This window comes from Spea bombifrons, chromosome 6 (assembly GCF_027358695.1).
Source record: "Spea bombifrons isolate aSpeBom1 chromosome 6, aSpeBom1.2.pri, whole genome shotgun sequence".
In the NCBI taxonomy this organism is placed as follows: Eukaryota; Metazoa; Chordata; class Amphibia; order Anura; family Pelobatidae; genus Spea; species Spea bombifrons.
This window is the reverse complement of record NC_071092.1, coordinates 44,773,190-44,791,371: the sequence shown is the minus strand read 5'-3', so window position 1 is coordinate 44,791,371 and position 18,182 is coordinate 44,773,190. Positions and strand designations below refer to the sequence as shown.

The following is an 18,182-nucleotide window of genomic DNA, read 5'->3' as shown; positions in this document are numbered from 1 at the left end:
ATTTTGGCAATTACATTTTGGTTGGTGCAGATGTTCCTTTGCGATTACGGTCAGGTTTCATGTCTGAGCCAGAACCCGATGCTGGGTTTCCTCCTTTTCGCCGAGTTAACTCACGCATGCTTCTGATGAAATGCAACCTCAAGGCCAAGGATGCAGTTGAAATGCCTAAACTTTCTGGGATTGGGATAGATGTCCGCCAGCACGGAAGTAGAAATAAGATGTTATCGATGAATACGCACGCAGCGTTATCAACAAGTTGCGCAACGAGTCGGCAGCTCACGCAAGGTGGATTCTTCTACAGTAAATATACCGTGGGGCAGATTTGCGTAAGTGTCATGTGACTAGCTAGGCTTCCACGCTTAAAGGGACACGCCAGCCATCATATGCACCTTAATATATATATATATATATATATATATATATATGACAGCTAAACAGTCCCTTTAAACTTCTGTGTGGTCCCGGTTGCAAACGTGTGGTGGATTCTGAAAAATTCCTTATTTGCCACATTCCCCACCACCCGTCTATTTGCCACACAGGAGACGTGTTAGGAGAACCACCACGCCTGGTCATCACCAGCAATGGCTTTGGCGAGGGTTGAAGACATCCAATGATATCCTCGATGCCCTTGCATGGAAAGTGATATCAACGATGTTAAATACGATTCCAATGGGAACACTGTGGTGCCGCCGAATGGCAACTGTAAGCAGCCAATCGGTGGCAAGAAACTTCAGATCATGGAGAAAAGCTCTGGAAGCTTCAGCTTCTCCTATACGTAAGAGCCATTTTTACCGGTGGCTAGCCTCAAAAAACTAATAATGAACTTCACATCTCCTATTTGGTGCTTCATATTACCTTCACACCATTACGGTAGGACCATTAATATGACCTCTGAAAAATCATGAACCCGTCAACCTCGGACAATAGACTCTAATTACGTTCCACTGGAGGGTCGAAGGCAGATGTCAATCTAGAAATATTTAGCCCGGAGGAGGGTGGGATAGCTTTCAATTGCGCATTAGTATTTCACATGAACACCATGAGATTGTTAGCGGAAGGGGATTGTGTTACATTAAAGGTGCTGTTCCACCTAGTTAAATGTTTGAAACGAAATGCAGGATTAGAAATACCATTGAATGTGGAACGCCCAAACCATTCCTAAAAATATGGGGTAATGTGGTAGGTGCACAAATTGTGCAACCGGTACCTGGGGTTGATATAAGACTTCCTAGAATTGGTGAGGAGATAAAAGTCTGGAGTTATGAATGGAAAAGGAGAAGTCTCCCCAAGTAACAGGGATCTCTCCAGTACCTGCGTCATTCTATCCAACGTCATAAAAAGGTATCTACTTTCTCTTCTTGGAGAGAATTCTCTCCGCTTATATGACAGACAAGTGCATGCTGCTACTTGGGTCCTATATGGACACTCCAGACATCATATACTGGACACTTTAATGCATATCATAGCTGCGTGGCCATTCATGTTGTCGGTAGAATCCCCTCGTCCCCAGTCAGTGCTTCTATTGATTTCAACTGCATCACTTTCCTGCCTCTGACTGATGGCTTTAAGTAGCCAATCAGTGGAAAGAATCTTCGTTTCACAGAGGCGGAGGGCAGCTGCAGCAGCAGGACTGCCTCTTCTTTTTAAGGCTTTTCTGTTTTTCATGGGGAAGAATGCCTAGTAAAGAACTCCCGGTGGGTTTGGGTTACTCTAGGGGTTCTTTAATATGAAGTCTTCTATGGTGGGGTTGTCAAGGACATTAAACTTTAGCTGAGGCTAGGAAACAATGTTCTCTCCTTTATCTGCCCCATGTAAAGCTATCCCATAGTCTCTCTCGCTCAATTGCCTTGAGGTCGTTTCCCACGTCATCTCAATTTCTTGGAATCCTTACATTTGACCAGTGGGATTATGAGGGAGGTCGCCATGATGAGCGGGAGGCAGTCTGCTTGGTTTAAGATGTCTGTTTAATGCGGGGTCCCGTTGGGAGATGAGTGATAAGCTATTCTTCCGAAGCCAACAATGGCGATGCAATCCGACGCTAAACGCCGAGGTAGACATCACACGATACGCCAGCTTCACGGAGGCACCATGTATTAATGTCACTTCCCATTACAGAATAAAGGACTTTCTGTCCATTCCCTCCATTAATGTAAAAATTAAATACGTCTTCTTGCACAGAGAGGAACAAAGACCGGACTGTTCCCGAGGCGGAATATCCCGAATGCGGAAGCGTATACATGGAATGTTTCGTGAAATAGGGAATCGCCAAAAAAAAAATAATAACCTACAGATTTTTCAAAAATTTTTTAGTGAATCCTGCTTTTTTGTTTCCGGAAGGAACATTACCGCGCCAATGGATATTACTTATTCTGTCTTCGTTTATTGGCATCCAGTACTTCAAGAAGATTTTTTCATGATCCATAAACATAGATCTTTTGAAACATCAACGCTTTCCTAATTTCAGTAACACGCAATGCTCAACCAGCTTTAATACGATGCGGTGGGAACAAGAGACCCTCAAAAAGCCGCTAATGACACCTCGTACTGACCCTTTAACCCCTAAATGACAAAGCCGTACATGTACAGGCTCAAAATGCATTGTTTTCAATGGGTTTAGGGACCGTCCATTGTCCTTAAGGGGTTAATAAATTCACTCCACTGGAAACAGTGTTTCACTTTAATGTTTACCTTCAATTTCATTGTAGCTCGAACCCTTCTGACACAACGGAGAGCTGCGGCTTCAATACACCAAGTTCACTGATGTATTCAGATAATAATAATATATTATTATTATTATTATTATTATTATTATTGATTTATTTCAATCAGTAAACCAGCAGCCCTTCTTGCATAGAAGCTCATTGTGAAGCTCGCTAACTGCTTAATGAATCAGACAAAGTGAGACACCAACTGCAAACTTCTGTGTTCCGTGGCTGAAGGAGGAAGCCAACTCCTATCAGGCAGGACATCGTATTGCTTGACCGGCCTTGTGTTCATCCATACACAGGCTCTCGGCACCTTTTCTGTATTGATAAATACATTCAGTAGTAGAAAGAACACAATAGAGCGATTCAGTTATTGGGGTACGTCATGGAAAACGATATTCTGAAGATCTGGAGTGCCTGCGACCTTTATAGACGTATATTTTAAGATATACACGGATGATGGAGGCACGAGGAACGAACCGGTGCAACACCACGGATGGACTGAGAAGATAAGGACCGTTTGGTCGACACAGAAGCGGTACATTCCTGGTTTAGGGAAATCAGTCGCGCAAGTTTCTGTTCTTTTAACTGTCTGTAATATGAGTGGCGTATCATTGTGAAACGTGTTATTTACATGGTGGCTCCCCCCGGTATCAGCGTGATTGTGGAGCTTGGATTCTGCGTAATTGGGGGGTCTTTAATGAGACGGAGGGGTACTAAGCTGTGGGAACTTGCAGGAAGCCCGAAAGCAGCGTTTTTGGAAGTTTTTTTGTTCATGAAAATGGGAAGAAGGAAAGAGTCCAACCACAAGACCCTGTCTGCGAGGTTAATTACGTAAGGAGATTAACTCTTCAAGCACCGCAGGGTCATGCACCAACATATGACCCGACACTCATCTCATCATCATCACCTATTAAGACTTGGTTCCCGAGGCAGAAAGGCGATGGATGTCTGATAAGCAGAAAGGCTAAACACTGATAAAGAATGGATGAAAAGAGGGTCAATTTAACCCCTGATTTGCCAAAGTGAATTATCTATTCCATGACGACGTGATCTTGATCCTGAAGTTACTGAAGAACAGCTCCATTGAGGTCACGAGAGGTTCTTCACCGGTTATCAACACCTCAAAACTACTCGATGACAAGATGCATCAGTAACAAAATCCCGCTGGCAGCAGCGTACCCACGAGCGAATCTGCGTAATCGAGACGTGTCTATCACAGGACCTCTGCCTCGACATACAGTTCACTTCCGTTAATTAAACCCCTAACCAAGCTACCATCTTGCCATTGCTGCCCCCTACAGGGTGTAAAGGAAGCAGCCACTGAACAGGAATTAACACATGTTAGAGCAATGTTTAGGCTGTTTAAAAAAATGGTGTTATCACCATGGCAACCCTTACAATTGGGTACCAAGCCAAGTGTTCTTATGATAAGACCTCTTGCACCAAAATCATGTTTCACACATGGCCCCCTAACGCTTTCATCCGACCGATTACAAATATTACTCTGAACATGTCAGTTGCCCCTTAGAAGCAGATATAGCGGTAGATAAGGCTACATTTCTAACGTAACTCGTTATTGCACAATAAAATCGGTTAACTCGATTGTAGCGGCAGTAGGGAATCAGATGGATATGCCGTATGATGCCATGCCGGACCCGCAGCTTCAATTGTTCCTGGCACCACACGATTCTTCACTAAAGAACAACTTTTTGTAAGTGACCTTACATGAACCTCGGGCAGCCATGGATTGTTCAGTGAAGGCTCATCCGTCAAAAACAGCTCATTAAAAAACAAATGCCCAAAGCTGCCCTTGTCCAAAATCTCTATTATCTCCAAAATGCTGCTGGTTTACATATTTAACATACAGAGACAGGGTACAGAAGCTAGGTTGGTGATACTTGGTGGAGGACCTCTGTAACATGTCCATGTTGGAGCCAACGCTGGTACCGGGAAGTCCCTTTGGAGGAATTCTATGGAATCTTAAAGGATATTGGCTAAATATAACATATCTAATAGCTGATATGGGGACAACTCTATAATATGTATTATTGGTATTCTGGTGATCATTTAAAAACTAAAAAGTTCATACACAAACAAGAACGCATTCCAGTTGTCCAATGTTTTTTGTAATTATTATACGTAATTCAACTTACATTTTAGAGTCCAATTTAACCAGAAAGCCGAGACGGTCATATTCTGAAAAAAAGAAGAAAAAAAAGGTAAAAAATATGCATTACAAAAAAAAAACCCAAAACATTGTTTTTATCAAAGTAACACAACATTATTAGATCAACAATGACCAATATATATATGTAGTTATATAATGCTTAAAATAACACAGCGCTTACGAAATCTGCAATGACTCATCGAGAGGAAAAGAATATTTTGGCTAAATAATGTGAGATTCCCCACCCAGATGTTTATCCACATAGCTAATGACACCATTCATGGGTCAGTGGATACATTTCCAAAATTGCAATCATATCATTCATTTTTGGCACGTTAGCGAACTTCCCATTCTGTATAATGCATACAACGTCTCTTAAAGGGACAGCCCAGTCCCAATTTATTTACTCTTTTTGAGATTATTTTACAAGGAACACACGATTTTGCGGCGTGTAAATCAGCGCATGCATCCTCGTTTCATGCTAGACTGTCTTCCTCCTACTGGAGCGCGTGTCAGCTTAAATCACATACAGTACAATCACATAAAAGTCAATGGGGCTTTAACTCACCTGCCGGGCGGCAGCCACTAGCAGGTGCGCGAGCTGAACACGCATTTCACTGAATGGTTCTCGGAGATCAACCCAGAACTGAACCATTAGATCTGCTTAGCCAAAACATTTTATGCAAATTTCCCTTAATTTCCCATGATCCCTTAGTGAAATCATGGTGTCAGCCCATGTAGGAACTAGAGATGCTCTGTAATACTCTCTGTTGTTTCAGGAGACTTCACGTGAGCCTCGAGCACGAAATACGGTTTAGAATAAAACGTTTTGAACTCAAGGGCCACAGCCAGGCCAGCTTTCCTGAATACCCCAGCGTGAGCACCGGCAACGTAACCCAAAACGGTTTGAACCGGCTGAATCGCTTGAGTTTAAACCAATGATTTACCTTAATCCTAGTCTGTTTGTGGCCCTTGAGGGGGTTAAATCAACACAAACGTTGATGTCGCCCCCCCACAAAATCTAATGTAGCTTTGTCGGGATCACAAAGGTCACCACGGCTATAGGAGGACCTTTATAAAGACCATCTACCCCACATATACCCCTATTGTTAATATATATGCTAGATAAGGCAATTTACAACATAGTCAAACTCATACAGCCTGTACATTAATTCCATATTATTAACCCATTGTTGTTCAGTGGCATTGAGGTTTGGAGGATCAGGCTGGCTGGACCTCCATTCTCCATCATGAGGCCACCTCTTCTAATTTGGGATTTTGGGAAGCCGGCTCTGCAAATGTTTACATAAAGATAACGTGGCCCATCGCTCACTTAATGTAACTTTTCGAAAAATATTTCACATGGAGACTAAGAATAGGAGCCTGGATGTGTGTAAGAAAAAGGAGAGAATGCCCAAAGCTTCCTGGGACCCACGACCTGAAGAACTGGTGGGATTAAAACAAAGATATATCAACAAGAGGTTTGCATGGCCACACATGAGACGCGGACCCCAAACCAGCCCGTTATATACCGTGGGAAGTGGCTCCCGACATATCGCGTCTGTTCCGTAGGATACATAGATTGACAGATACAAATGCAATAACTTTAGAATAGCTGCTGCGCACGATGTATGTTTAAATATACTGCGGTGGGAAGCAACGAACGCCTGGTATGTGTTTAGACAGCAGTTAAAATATTCGGGCTGTTCTGTGTCTCCTAAGAGCTCAATAAAAAGATGTAGTCTGGGATCTAAATAGATCACCCGGTGATCAGCTTGGCTGATCGCATCCATACCTTAATCTTTATAGATTGATAGAAATGGAGAAGACAACTTTCTGCTCAATTACTCTCTGGCTGTCAAATAGTTAAAGTTATCACCTAGAATCGTAAATTTTGTCAATAATCATAATGTAACCATTTATTCAGACGACAAAGCTTTTCATTAAAGTCTTTGTAAGCTTCATTCTGTAGGTGTATTTAGTGTACGGAATTATAAAATGCACGAATGTGAGACCCCTTTAACTCGACGGACTTATAATAATACAATTTAACCCTTTTTAAGTCTACCAAATTACAAAAAAGTCATGCAATGCTAAGTTTACTGAGAAAAAAAAAAAGCAGACATTTTGGGCAGATTGCCAACAGCCCTAGGACCTTTCATTTTAACCTGAAGTCAAGGCCAACTCAGACGGGTTCACCAAATTAACTTGAGATCCTGCTGAATCGGGTAGCAAGAGGGGCAGGTGGACTTATTCATTACCTGTCTGCATCAAATCTCAACAGTATTCAATAAAAAACATGGTTATTTATTGTCGCGCTCACGCTGATTTTGGACAAATAACTCGTAAGTTGAAAAATTGGAACAGTAACAATGAGCCGTTCATGTTCCGTATTAAACATGCGCGTCGTGGACATCTGATAGGGCTGATCATTAATAAGCATGCGCATGTACTGCGTGTCTCCTTATCTACTTTTGTTGAATTCTTGATTAGCAAAAATATCTTCAGGAATTGCCCGCCGGCCAAAAAAAATAATTCAGCTTTCATCGTTGGATGCTAACAATTCCGATAATGAAAGCCGAGCTGAACGGCACGCTGTTGCTGGATTTAAGTTTGTGAAAACAGGCACCGAGGCATTGTCGCAGGCGGAGAGAAGTCTTGCAGATACACGCTTGGTGCCGCGTGCAATGTTAGCCCAGAAACAGGACCCCTTTCTGCTGAGTTATAAGTAAAGCCCTGATTAATCTCGTCAATCTTTTGCTCTTGAAAAATTCCGCGGCCCTGGGGCCACCCAAACCGATGACTTCTCTGTACCCTGCCTAGGGACGGCCATCACAACTTAAAACGTCACTCCTCGTGTGCTTAAGAACCTTGCACAACCATAAGGATTCGGGATTTGTCAAAATATTTTGCTGCTAAACAAAATTTATATTCCATACGTAATCTTTTTTTTTTTTTTTTTTTGCGCATGTTCTTCGGCTCCTTGGAGCTGAGACGAGATGTTGGAAACGCGTCTGGATACCTGGAAACCGTCTGGGTTTCACCGGGAGCCTCTGGCTGAAGCTCTGCTTCCCGGGGTCTCTGGGTCCCTTCCTTCTTTCTCAGAGCAGGGGGGCGGAGCCACATCTACTTTCCTCTCCTATATATGGTTGTTTGTGGCTAGCCCTGCCCCATACATGACTGGCCCTGCCTACACGCACCGCTAGCCCCGCCGCTTCACGAAGCCACTCCCCTAGAAAAGGAATGCGCTCCGAGTAGCTTTTATTGTGATGGAACCACCATTTTTTATCCCATTTCATATATACTCTGCTGATTTACAATATATCTTTGCTATTATTTTCACCTATAATTCTACAGCCTTTAAATACGGTCTTTATACCTCGATGGCAGACTTTTGAATGTCGTATAGTTTAGGTAAAATATTAATTAATGTAGTTCATAGCACAGACAGCCTGCAAGAAAGTTCCGCGGGGAAGGGGTTTACAGAATTATTCAGGGGAAAAAAAATCATGTAGCATTAAATAATAATAATAATAATAAGCAATAAATAGTTCAGGTACTGAATGTAATCACTGCTTTATAGTTCATCTGCTCAAATTTATGGCAATGTAGAAAAATCAGTAAATATGTCACCGGTGTCCAATAACTGCAGACTGGAATATTTTCCATTTTATTTGTTATTTGCTTATTTTTTCCCCCCCGGTTTTTAAAACGGACGTTTTTTCTCTTTTTTTAAATTTGCATGAAACATAGACAGGTACGGAAATTTCCACCAGGTCACCGCCGCTAACAAGACTATATTCCACAGGATGATTAAAATATTCTGGAGCTCTTTATACATAGAACTGGGCGGATTGTATGTTTTCCATCCCTACGTAACGTTTTTTGTTTTTTTTTGTGAAATTTACAGTACAGAGTTATTCATCGGTTCCCAGTCGTAGCTGCTCTTCGGAAGCGATGACAACCAGAACCGGTGAGCCTGCTGAGGTCCTAAGTAATGAGTCTGTCTGCTTTGACTGCATGGTTAACCATATAAAAGAGAATAAGGAAAACATATGATTATACCCTCGGTATCCAGCAGTGGCTTGTCTTCCGAGGCAAACGGCAGGAGTTTAACAGAAACAGTAACTCCATTCACTTCTAAGCCCTAAAACCATTTGGATTGTGTGACTTGAGGAGGGCACAGGATGGTCAACATATCCCAGACTTCCAGACATAACGGGGGTCTTAATCCGAGGAACGCTCGCCCCATCACTGCCCTAAAGTGTTGTACAGTGGAAAGTTTTTAATAACTTCTGTCTATATAACTTCCCCATCGAAAGAGAGCAAAGAAGGCCATTGTCCCATTCTAAGAACCCATCAGAGAACCAACTTATTAAAGAGCCACCAAAACGTCTAAGATGACTTTGGCTTCCCTGTTAGAAGCCGCAATGATTTTCCATTACCCGCTGGAATTTTTCGGGGAATTGCGATGCATTTGCCGAAATACAGCTAATTTTCTGCAGACTGACAGCTGACGGGAAGACATTACAGCTCAAAAACATCAGAGGGAGTCTTATTACAATCCCCTCTAACAACCAAAGGTGAAAGGTGAGCGGCTCGCTACAGGAGGGCTGCTCGCCCCTCACAAAGCAGATTGGAACTTCCAAAGTACGAGCTGTTCTATATTCGATATTTTTGGGGGCGTTAAAAAAATAAACTGAAAAGAAAGCAAAATTTACTATTAACTCCTTAAGGACCGGTGGTTGTTTTATGTTATAGGGCCAAATTCATGTCTTTAACTGTAAATTTCACTCATTTTTTTCTTCTGGACAAGTAGAGTTATTAAAGACATTGTTTTTTAATGGGAAAAAATGGGATTTAAAAAAAAAATTCATAGGTTTTACAGGTATATAAATTATCCACAGCTGATAAAATTGTAAATAAATCCCACAAATTTATTTAACTTTCCCTGAATTGAAACTCGCCTTTTATTCAAATATAATTTTCACTTATTTTAAGTTTTCACATTTTTTTTCTTTTCATTTTTTTCCCTTAAACTCTACTTAATCCTATCTAATTCCCCACCACAATAAATATCCTGTATTATTAATATTAAAATATAATATCAAAATTACACATAAAAAATTAACCCCTTAGGGTCAGGAAGAAAGAAAACTTTTTTTTTTTTTTAAACCCAAGGACCCAGGGAATAACTTTAAGCAACTTGATTTCTCACAGGATCAATAAGCTATAAGTAATTGCGCCCTTATAACCACTTATATCAATGTATATTCTTTGGGGGGGGGAAATACCCAGCCTATATTTAAAGGCACCTATTGGCATGCATCACACCCCTGCCTGAAATAGAGAATGACCAAAGCTGGTGTTTGGCTGCCAAAGTCTAACTAACAGCAACAAGTCTGATAAACCAACATTAATCTTGGTCCGGGGTTCTATCCATGCGTTGAGTGTTACTAAACCTTAAGAAAGCAATGCTTCTTAAAGAAGCTAAATGTGGAGCAGATACTTTTGACAAATGAAACAAACGGGAATTCAGAAAACACTTTTGCCATTTTTTTGCATATATTTCATCAAGATTGGAAATTATATACAGAACTCGACTATTTTTACATCAATGAGAACCTTGGGTGTGATATTTCAATGTTACCATTTGTACCAAGTAGAATTTTGCATTTTTTTTTTACATTGATTATACGGTATATAGAAATCGCGGACTGAACCTGCAGAAAATAAGAAGGTTGGGAGGGTTGCTGCTCCGGGTGAGCGTCATTTGGAGTTGAAGTCCCAAAACGCCTGATGAGCTATCTGGTGCTTTCCCTCTAGTGGAAACATCACCTGTTAAGAAGTTAGGATTATAAAAAAGGGACATCAAACCACTAAAGTATCCCGTGTCTACTGTGAGCCGGACCAACCGCCCTAAGTCCATGGTCATATTACCTACGAGGTCTCCATAAAAACCTGATTTAACAGGTACTGTTATAATAAAGGGAGCCGCACCTTCCTAATATGTACTTTAGAGATAATCTTTTATTATCTAACTCTGTGGATATTCTGGTTAAGCATAACATAAAGGGCTACAACGGTTAAAAGGACAGTAGTACTGGCAAGTCGATGCGGGGAGTAATCTGATTCCCACCTTGGAATCACGAAGGAGTTTTGTTCCCCGTGGTGGCATTATTGCCCCAAGTAGGGTTTTTTTTTTTGCCTTCTTTTGGATCAACTTTAGAAGTGGGTATGTGTGAAGGGTTGAACTTGATGAACTGAAGTCTTTTCCAACATACTATACTAATATTTTTGCACATTATTTACATTTGTGTTCCTTTATTTAGAGCCACCCCTGAAACTTGCGTATATTAAAAGATCTTCTGCTAGGGCTATAAAAAGGTTTTAAAATGCGGGTGGTCTCTACATCTAGCCAAGGTATCCGTTTGTTCAATGTCAAGTACCCTCCATACATAATTTAGAGTTTCTTTTTCCTGCCTCTATTAGCATGAGATATTAGGTCTGAGAGACAGAATCCACCTGAGGTCATCAGAGGAGATCCTTCAAACCTGCCCTGCTGAAGGACAGAGGAACGGCAGCCAAAAGCTATTGCTGTGCGAGCGTTCTTCCTTCTGCTCGAAACTAAACATACTAAGGTATTAACAGTTCCACCTGAGATCTATTCACAAAGGCTCAAGATAACAGTTGATTCACTTGGGCCTTAAGTTGACCGAGTTGGATGACAATTAGCAGCTGGTCCATCCGCTAACAAGAAGACTGATAATTTACAAGTTGCTACAAATAGTATAGCAACTCACCTATTAAAGTCTAGACAAGTAACCGGCAGTCAAGCTGAAAATGGTCCTTAAACTCGATAAAATCAACTCGGCCAATAACTCGTAACCATCAGCTGGACTGATCGACGCCAACTCTAATAACAGAACATCATCATAAAGCTCAGCTGGTTACCTCTTAGATGTAATTTTAGGAAGTTTTACTTCACTGAGAGAGTGGTAGATAAGTGGAACAGCCTCCCAGCAGAAATAAGACTATTACAGTGAGGCCATATAAACATGCATGGGATAGGCATATGGCTCCTGAATCTGAGACGAGATCAAGAACCGTTTAACGTTCGAGTCTCACATCAGGAAAAAAGGTAGACCGAACGAGTCTGATCTGCCAGTAAATTCTGCGTTACTAATTTTCCTTTAGCTCAGAACCGACCCTTCTTTATTTTTATTTTTTGTCTATCAATGCTTTTTTCAGAATTATGTCCTTTTCAATACATTATGTATTGCATTCTCCAACATAACACACTATGTTGCCAAGACCGTCAGGTGTGTCACTAAATGTTTATAAGGAATGTCTCCAGGATTACTGGCAAACAGCGATACAATATGATTCTTCATCTTACAGATTAGCACTTACATTTTTCGGACTGTCACCAGCTTTGACTGAGTCCCGGTAAATCATTTAAAAGTGGTCCAAAAACAAAATAATGTTAAATGGCTAAAATAACACAACATAGTTCCACGTACCCCTGCTCGGTATCCGATTAGTCATCCACATATTATTGGCTAAACTACAATAGAAAGCACAACTGGAATGTTAATTGAAGGGACTGTATATTCTGTCCCCGACGGCAATAAATGGTCCTTGCAAGAGATCCAACAAACGTTATTATTAACACGTTGGAAGTGGGAATGAAAGACACTGTTTAGAATCTCCATTTTCTTGTATGGATAGAAAAAACAGCAGTATAAGGATGAGCTTCTCCCCCACAGTAAATATGCAATATTATGGGTCAACCTATATAATATATGAAAACTGATGTATAGCATTTTTAAGTAAAAAAAGATAGGCTTTAAAAGGTAGCATTGGTTCTGGCATGAAGTTCCACTTTTGGCCACTGGGGGCTTGGTAACACACCCGGCAAGGTGTACCTAGGCTAGATCCTTTGTTTGGTCCCTCTATGAGCTTTGTACCTTGTCTAGCGTGTCTGATAAAGACTGATCAGTGTGTTTTAAAAACCTTCCATACTAATACTCGGCACTTCTTCGTTTCATTTATACTACCAGTATTCAAACCCATAATGATCTAGTGATATTTTGTAACATCTTAAACCTCAAACACCACCTACTTAGTTTCGATGGTACGGCTCCGACCCCGGGGTCTTTGGGCTCGTTCTGGATTCTGCCTGCAGCAGTATTCGGAGGGGAGGCTGAGGGCAGGAGCAGGATCCCGGATTTCCTCTCTCTCCGTCCTGTTCAACAAGGAAATCTTACCCTCAGTAATGAGATAAGTGTGAAGGAGGCAGCGTTAGAAAGCAAGCAAAGGAGAAGCCCCCCTGTAGCCATTGATGGGAAGAGTGCGTAGAACACTTTGCGTCACTAAACCATTTCTTTCTTATGAGATATGAGACATATATATATATATATATATATATTCACAATATAAAAAGTTATACTAACGGAAAATGATGTAGGGCCCGCTGAGCTCTTCTCGCAGGATCAGCTCACTGGGACTTTATTAAAGAAACCTTATTCTGGTGAAGCGGTACGGAGTGGATTTATGGGGTCTTACAAGAACTCCTGTAAGGCTTATTAAGATTTGGCATCTACTAGAGAGAAGGACAACGCGCTATACAATGGCAGCTCGCTGGCTGCCCAGTTAAACTCGGACTAAAACGCTTTACCCAGTTAAGGCTAAGATAGATGGAGCTGAGCGCTGCCGGTCAGTCGTCTCTGCCCTTCAAGATTCAAAATTGCATTGCTATTTCAGGGTGTTGTGTTCGTTAAGGATACGTCAAGTCAATGGTTTTACAACCAGTAGAAAGAGGATGCAGAAGCGTAGAAATTGGGGCACAATAGTCAAGCCCCAGAAAACAAACAAAACCGTTAAAAACCTCACCGTACAAAGTCAATGAGCAGATACCGCACCCAGCGTCGCACATTCACACCAGAATCCCACTAACATTCTGCCGACCATTACGCCGACGCTTTTTGTCCTGAATAGTTCTGGTTTTAACGGCCGCAAGAGGGGGGGGGTGCATTTTCCGAAATCAGGTGATTTCTTGACAAATCATGGCAACTAAGCGGCTCTGATACCAATCTACGTGGAAACGTTTATTTAGCGAGAATTCAAGTCAACTTTTTGCCTATGTCCTAGAAGCAAATATTGGGAGAAATGCCCCCAAATCAGAGAAAAATATGAAAAAAGTCAAAACATGCAATGTGTGAAACGGAGAATCTGCACGTTTACCCTGGGATCCCAAAATTTTGAACTTTGAGAGTTAACAGGTCTTATTTTATTTTTATTTAATCTTTAACAATTGGCGTGTTTACAAGGGAAACGTGTATTACTTTCTTGGTACGTTATAGAAAGATGCTTAGAACATAGTATAAACAATATATATATAATATATAATATATATATATAAATATATACACACACACACACACTAATATATATATTATATATGCATAATCCGGCTAAAACTATATCGTTTCTTTTTTCTTATTCTTCGGAAGACTTGCTGACACTTTCAGTAGGAATTCCTGGCTCTGGCAGAATCCCCTGGCAGTGAAAGGATCGCTTTACATTCACTCGATCCACCTGGCGGATGCTTCAGTGAGTTTCTGTGTACCCCCGGGGGCAAATAATTCCACGTTACCTGTCACAGTGCAGATAAGATTAGCTCGTTATTTCAGAGGAGCAACCAGAGTGTCAGGGAGAGCTTTTCTCATGAAAAGGACGCACTTTTATGGCAATAATAAAGTTCACGATTTCATCAAGTTATTGGCTGATAAAGAACAGATGGGGCCCTGGGGCGTAAGCGGCTTACTCCAATATATCAGGAGAGGAATATGTACGCAACACCTAAAAACAACAACTATCCTCGTTATACATCAATCATATTCTTTCATAATACGGCTTGTATGAACAAACGGGGAACCGGTTATTCCCGGCCAGGTTAAGCAGAATGTAAGCGTGTTTGTGGGCATGAGGACCGGGGGATGCACTGCCGCTCAAAAGTTTGGGGTCACCTAGAAACGTTCTTGGTTTTGAAAGAAACGCACAATTTGGTCTATTAAAATAACATGAAATGGATCAGAAATCCTGTGCAGACGGGGTTAATGCTGTAAAGGACTATTGTTGATGGAAACAGCTGATTTTAATGGAATATTCTCAATGAGGTACAGTGGCCCTTTATGACTCCCATCACTCCTGTGTTCCAATGGCCCTTTATCACTCCCATCACTCCTGTGTTCCAATGGCACGTTGAGTTCACTGATCCGCATTGAATTTTAAAATGCTAATTGATCGTTAGAAAACACTTTTGCAATTCATTTACAGACAGAAATGTCCTTGTTTTCCATGAAAACAGCAACCGTGACCCCAAACCTTGGAACTGTAGTGTATATATATATGTATATATATATGTATATATATATATATATATATATATATATATATATATATATATATATATATATATATATATATATATATATATATATATATATATGCCCCAAAAGTACTTGCTGTTGGAAATCAGCATCACTTTACTTAGCTGTAATTTTATAATCGTAACTTTACAGTTAGGGAGTTGCAGTTTTGTTACAGCTACAAATGTTCAGGTTTCCCATGAATCTTTTGAATGGTAGTGTATGTAGAAATCAGGCCAGTAATGTTCCTCTCGTTCTAACGAGCTCATGACTTGTACTTTCTATCCAATCCATAATTTAAAAAAGTTCTCACGCAGACGCCATTCAGTGCTCCAGATCATAGGATCCACTTAGAGCAGGAAGATAGTGTCTTTTCAATTCCCCCAATTCGTACTTTTGTCCCCAGCTTCAATTTGTCCTAAACTGTCCCCTTTTAAGTACAAACATCAGATATTGGATTTTAAATTCCATTCAAGGGCATTTCCCGCAGCCAAAGGTTTTATGAAAAACCCCAACAGCCTATAAACTCTATTGTATGCTAAGCTTAAAAATAACATCACTGAAACTGAACGTGATGCAATGTTTTATGTTATTTCCATCTCTGATGACACTTCCTGTGCAATGGATACATTTCTCTTCTACACCACAATGACATCATATATAAGAGCATAAAAGAATCTCCCGGCATTTAATGTAAAAAATCTGGCCATTTTAGCTGAGAGCTTAAACAGAAACAGACCAGCTCAATGTAGTAATAATGGTTACTGCGTGTCTGTGTTGGATTTTAAATTAACCCCTTAAGGACAATGGGTGGTCCCAAAACCCATTGAAAACAATGCATTTTGAGCCCGTACATGTACAGGCTTTGTCATTAAGGGGTTAAATGGAGATAAGATACTCTGAATGACTTAGTATTGGGCTTCTTCCAGATTTACCCTTAAAGGTTCCACATTAACTGCACTTGTGTGCCGAGCAAATTCATTTTATTTGATCTGTCCTCATATTCCTTAGTTTGAAGGTTTAATCTCAGAAGAATTCATATAAAAACACTTGCAACGCATTTTCAGCTGCTATGGCAGCATCCAATCAGTGTCTGCTTTTGTGTCACATGACTATTGCGTGTTGCTTGCTAAGATTATGATTGAAACACATATGACTACAGAATTATTTCTGGGAAAGATCTTGGGCATGGTATTATTGGCTTTAAGCAGCCAAAAAGTGGCACAAATTGCCGACCTGCAGAGGAGAAGCCGAGCTCTGTAGCTGCAGCTTCTAGCTCAGGTACCTGACGTATGTTTTTTTTTTTTGTTTTTTTTTTAATTTTTTTAAAGAATTTATATTCTCTCTTCTCTTTGCTGGGGCTGCCCGGAACATTAAACTGCCCCTTTAAGTGATCGCTCCTCTGCTAGAAGCGAACAGGCTACGCTGCATTCCATTCATCCACAAAAAGTAAATAATTCTGGGTGTTCGGGTCACTTGCCCCCAGCAATCCACAACACTGAAAAGCCCCAATTCGACTATTAGGACTCATTACCGCTTAACCCGAGGGCTGTTACTACTCGTATTTTACTTGTTATGTTGTTTTCTTGGGAGGTGACAACTTTTTTTTTTCAGGACAAGCAATAATAATCATGAAAAACAGAAGAAATGAGACCAGAACAAAAGAAGTTATGATTATTATTAAATATGATTTTTAACAAAAAAAAAGAATAAAATAATAAAAGTAAGAAGCAAGGGGTTAAAATGGAAGATACTCCATACAGTATAACAAAGACGACCTATCCAGGGTCCTATGTTAACCATTTATATAACTGGCAACCACACCTGTGAACCTTTTAAGTGAGTTGGCGTTAAGACTCTGAATATTAACCCTTTAATACCCATTATGCAGCTTCCACGTAGCGACTCATCAAATCATTCTAATACTTGTCCTCGTGGGAACTCTGACTTGAGTAATAAGCAGGGATAGCAAAAGCACCAAATCAGGGAGTCTTAGATATCATCAGATCAATGTAGAGCAAGACGGAGGCAGCTCGGTGCTGTATGACTCCAAGATTTTAGCCTTTCAGCCTAAGCATGGAGCAAAAAAAATCTTAGGGGTCAAACCAAGAGTCCGCCAGGTTTGCTCACAAGCAAAAAGAAGTTCAACGCGGTGATGAATTAAATTATTACTTTTGCTCGGGCAGTAAGAGCGGCTTCTTACAACAAAAGATAATTTTTTGAGCTTGGAGACCGTAATTTTGCTTTTCTCAAGGGCTGGGCTCGAACCCTTCCCTGCAGAGAACACAAATCCCTGCTAAAACCAGCAAAATGTAAATTTCCCGGCCATTCTAGCAATTCCCATTAATCCCATAGAAGCATTTAGACTGGGGGGGGGGTATAACAAGCAAGTACCACTATGCTAACATTACATTTAGTTATATAGCGCCAGCAGATTCCGTAGCGCTGTTACAACAGAGGCTACAATTCTTTAAACAATTTCCTTTATTAAAAGATTTATGTAGCCAGTGAAGCTTTTATGTGTTAACCCGTTCAGTACCTCTAGTCAAAAAGCATCCATTCTGCTAGAAACAAGAGCTTTGAATCATCTAACACTTGCAAGAAAAAAAAAAGATCATAAAGGCAACAATTTTTTGGAGAAAAAACAGAATTAAGAGGAGATGAAAAATCGACAAATGTTTTGGATTCTTTTTTTGTTTCTTTTAAGAATGCTGGGAGGCACATGGTTTAAATTGTGAAAAAAGAAACATCTGTTTGAGAAAACAGAGGCTGTTATTGCTACATTAATAGCATTTAATTTCAGGACCGAGGGAAGTCCAGCTACAAACATCAGGAACATATTTTCAGAACCCAAAATTCACATAAGGGCCAAAA

The 18,182-nt window shown here is 40.6% G+C and overlaps 1 protein-coding gene across 6 annotated transcripts in view; it reads right to left on the bottom strand.

Moving 5' to 3' along the window:
• Positions 1–18,182, bottom strand: part of ST3GAL3 (ST3 beta-galactoside alpha-2,3-sialyltransferase 3) — a 109,452-nt gene that overhangs the window by 45,556 nt on the left and 45,714 nt on the right. For 3 of the 6 annotated variants that reach the window (XM_053468810.1, XM_053468807.1, XM_053468811.1), the window contains 2 exons: positions 13,001–13,123; positions 4,862–4,904 (listed from right to left, as the gene is read on the bottom strand). In XM_053468810.1, the coding sequence (XP_053324785.1) occupies positions 4,862–4,904; positions 13,001–13,123 (166 nt within the window). The remainder of the gene's footprint in view (positions 1–4,861; positions 4,905–13,000; positions 13,124–18,182) is intronic. The other 3 variants (XM_053468812.1, XM_053468813.1, XM_053468814.1) reach the window with 1 other exon arrangement.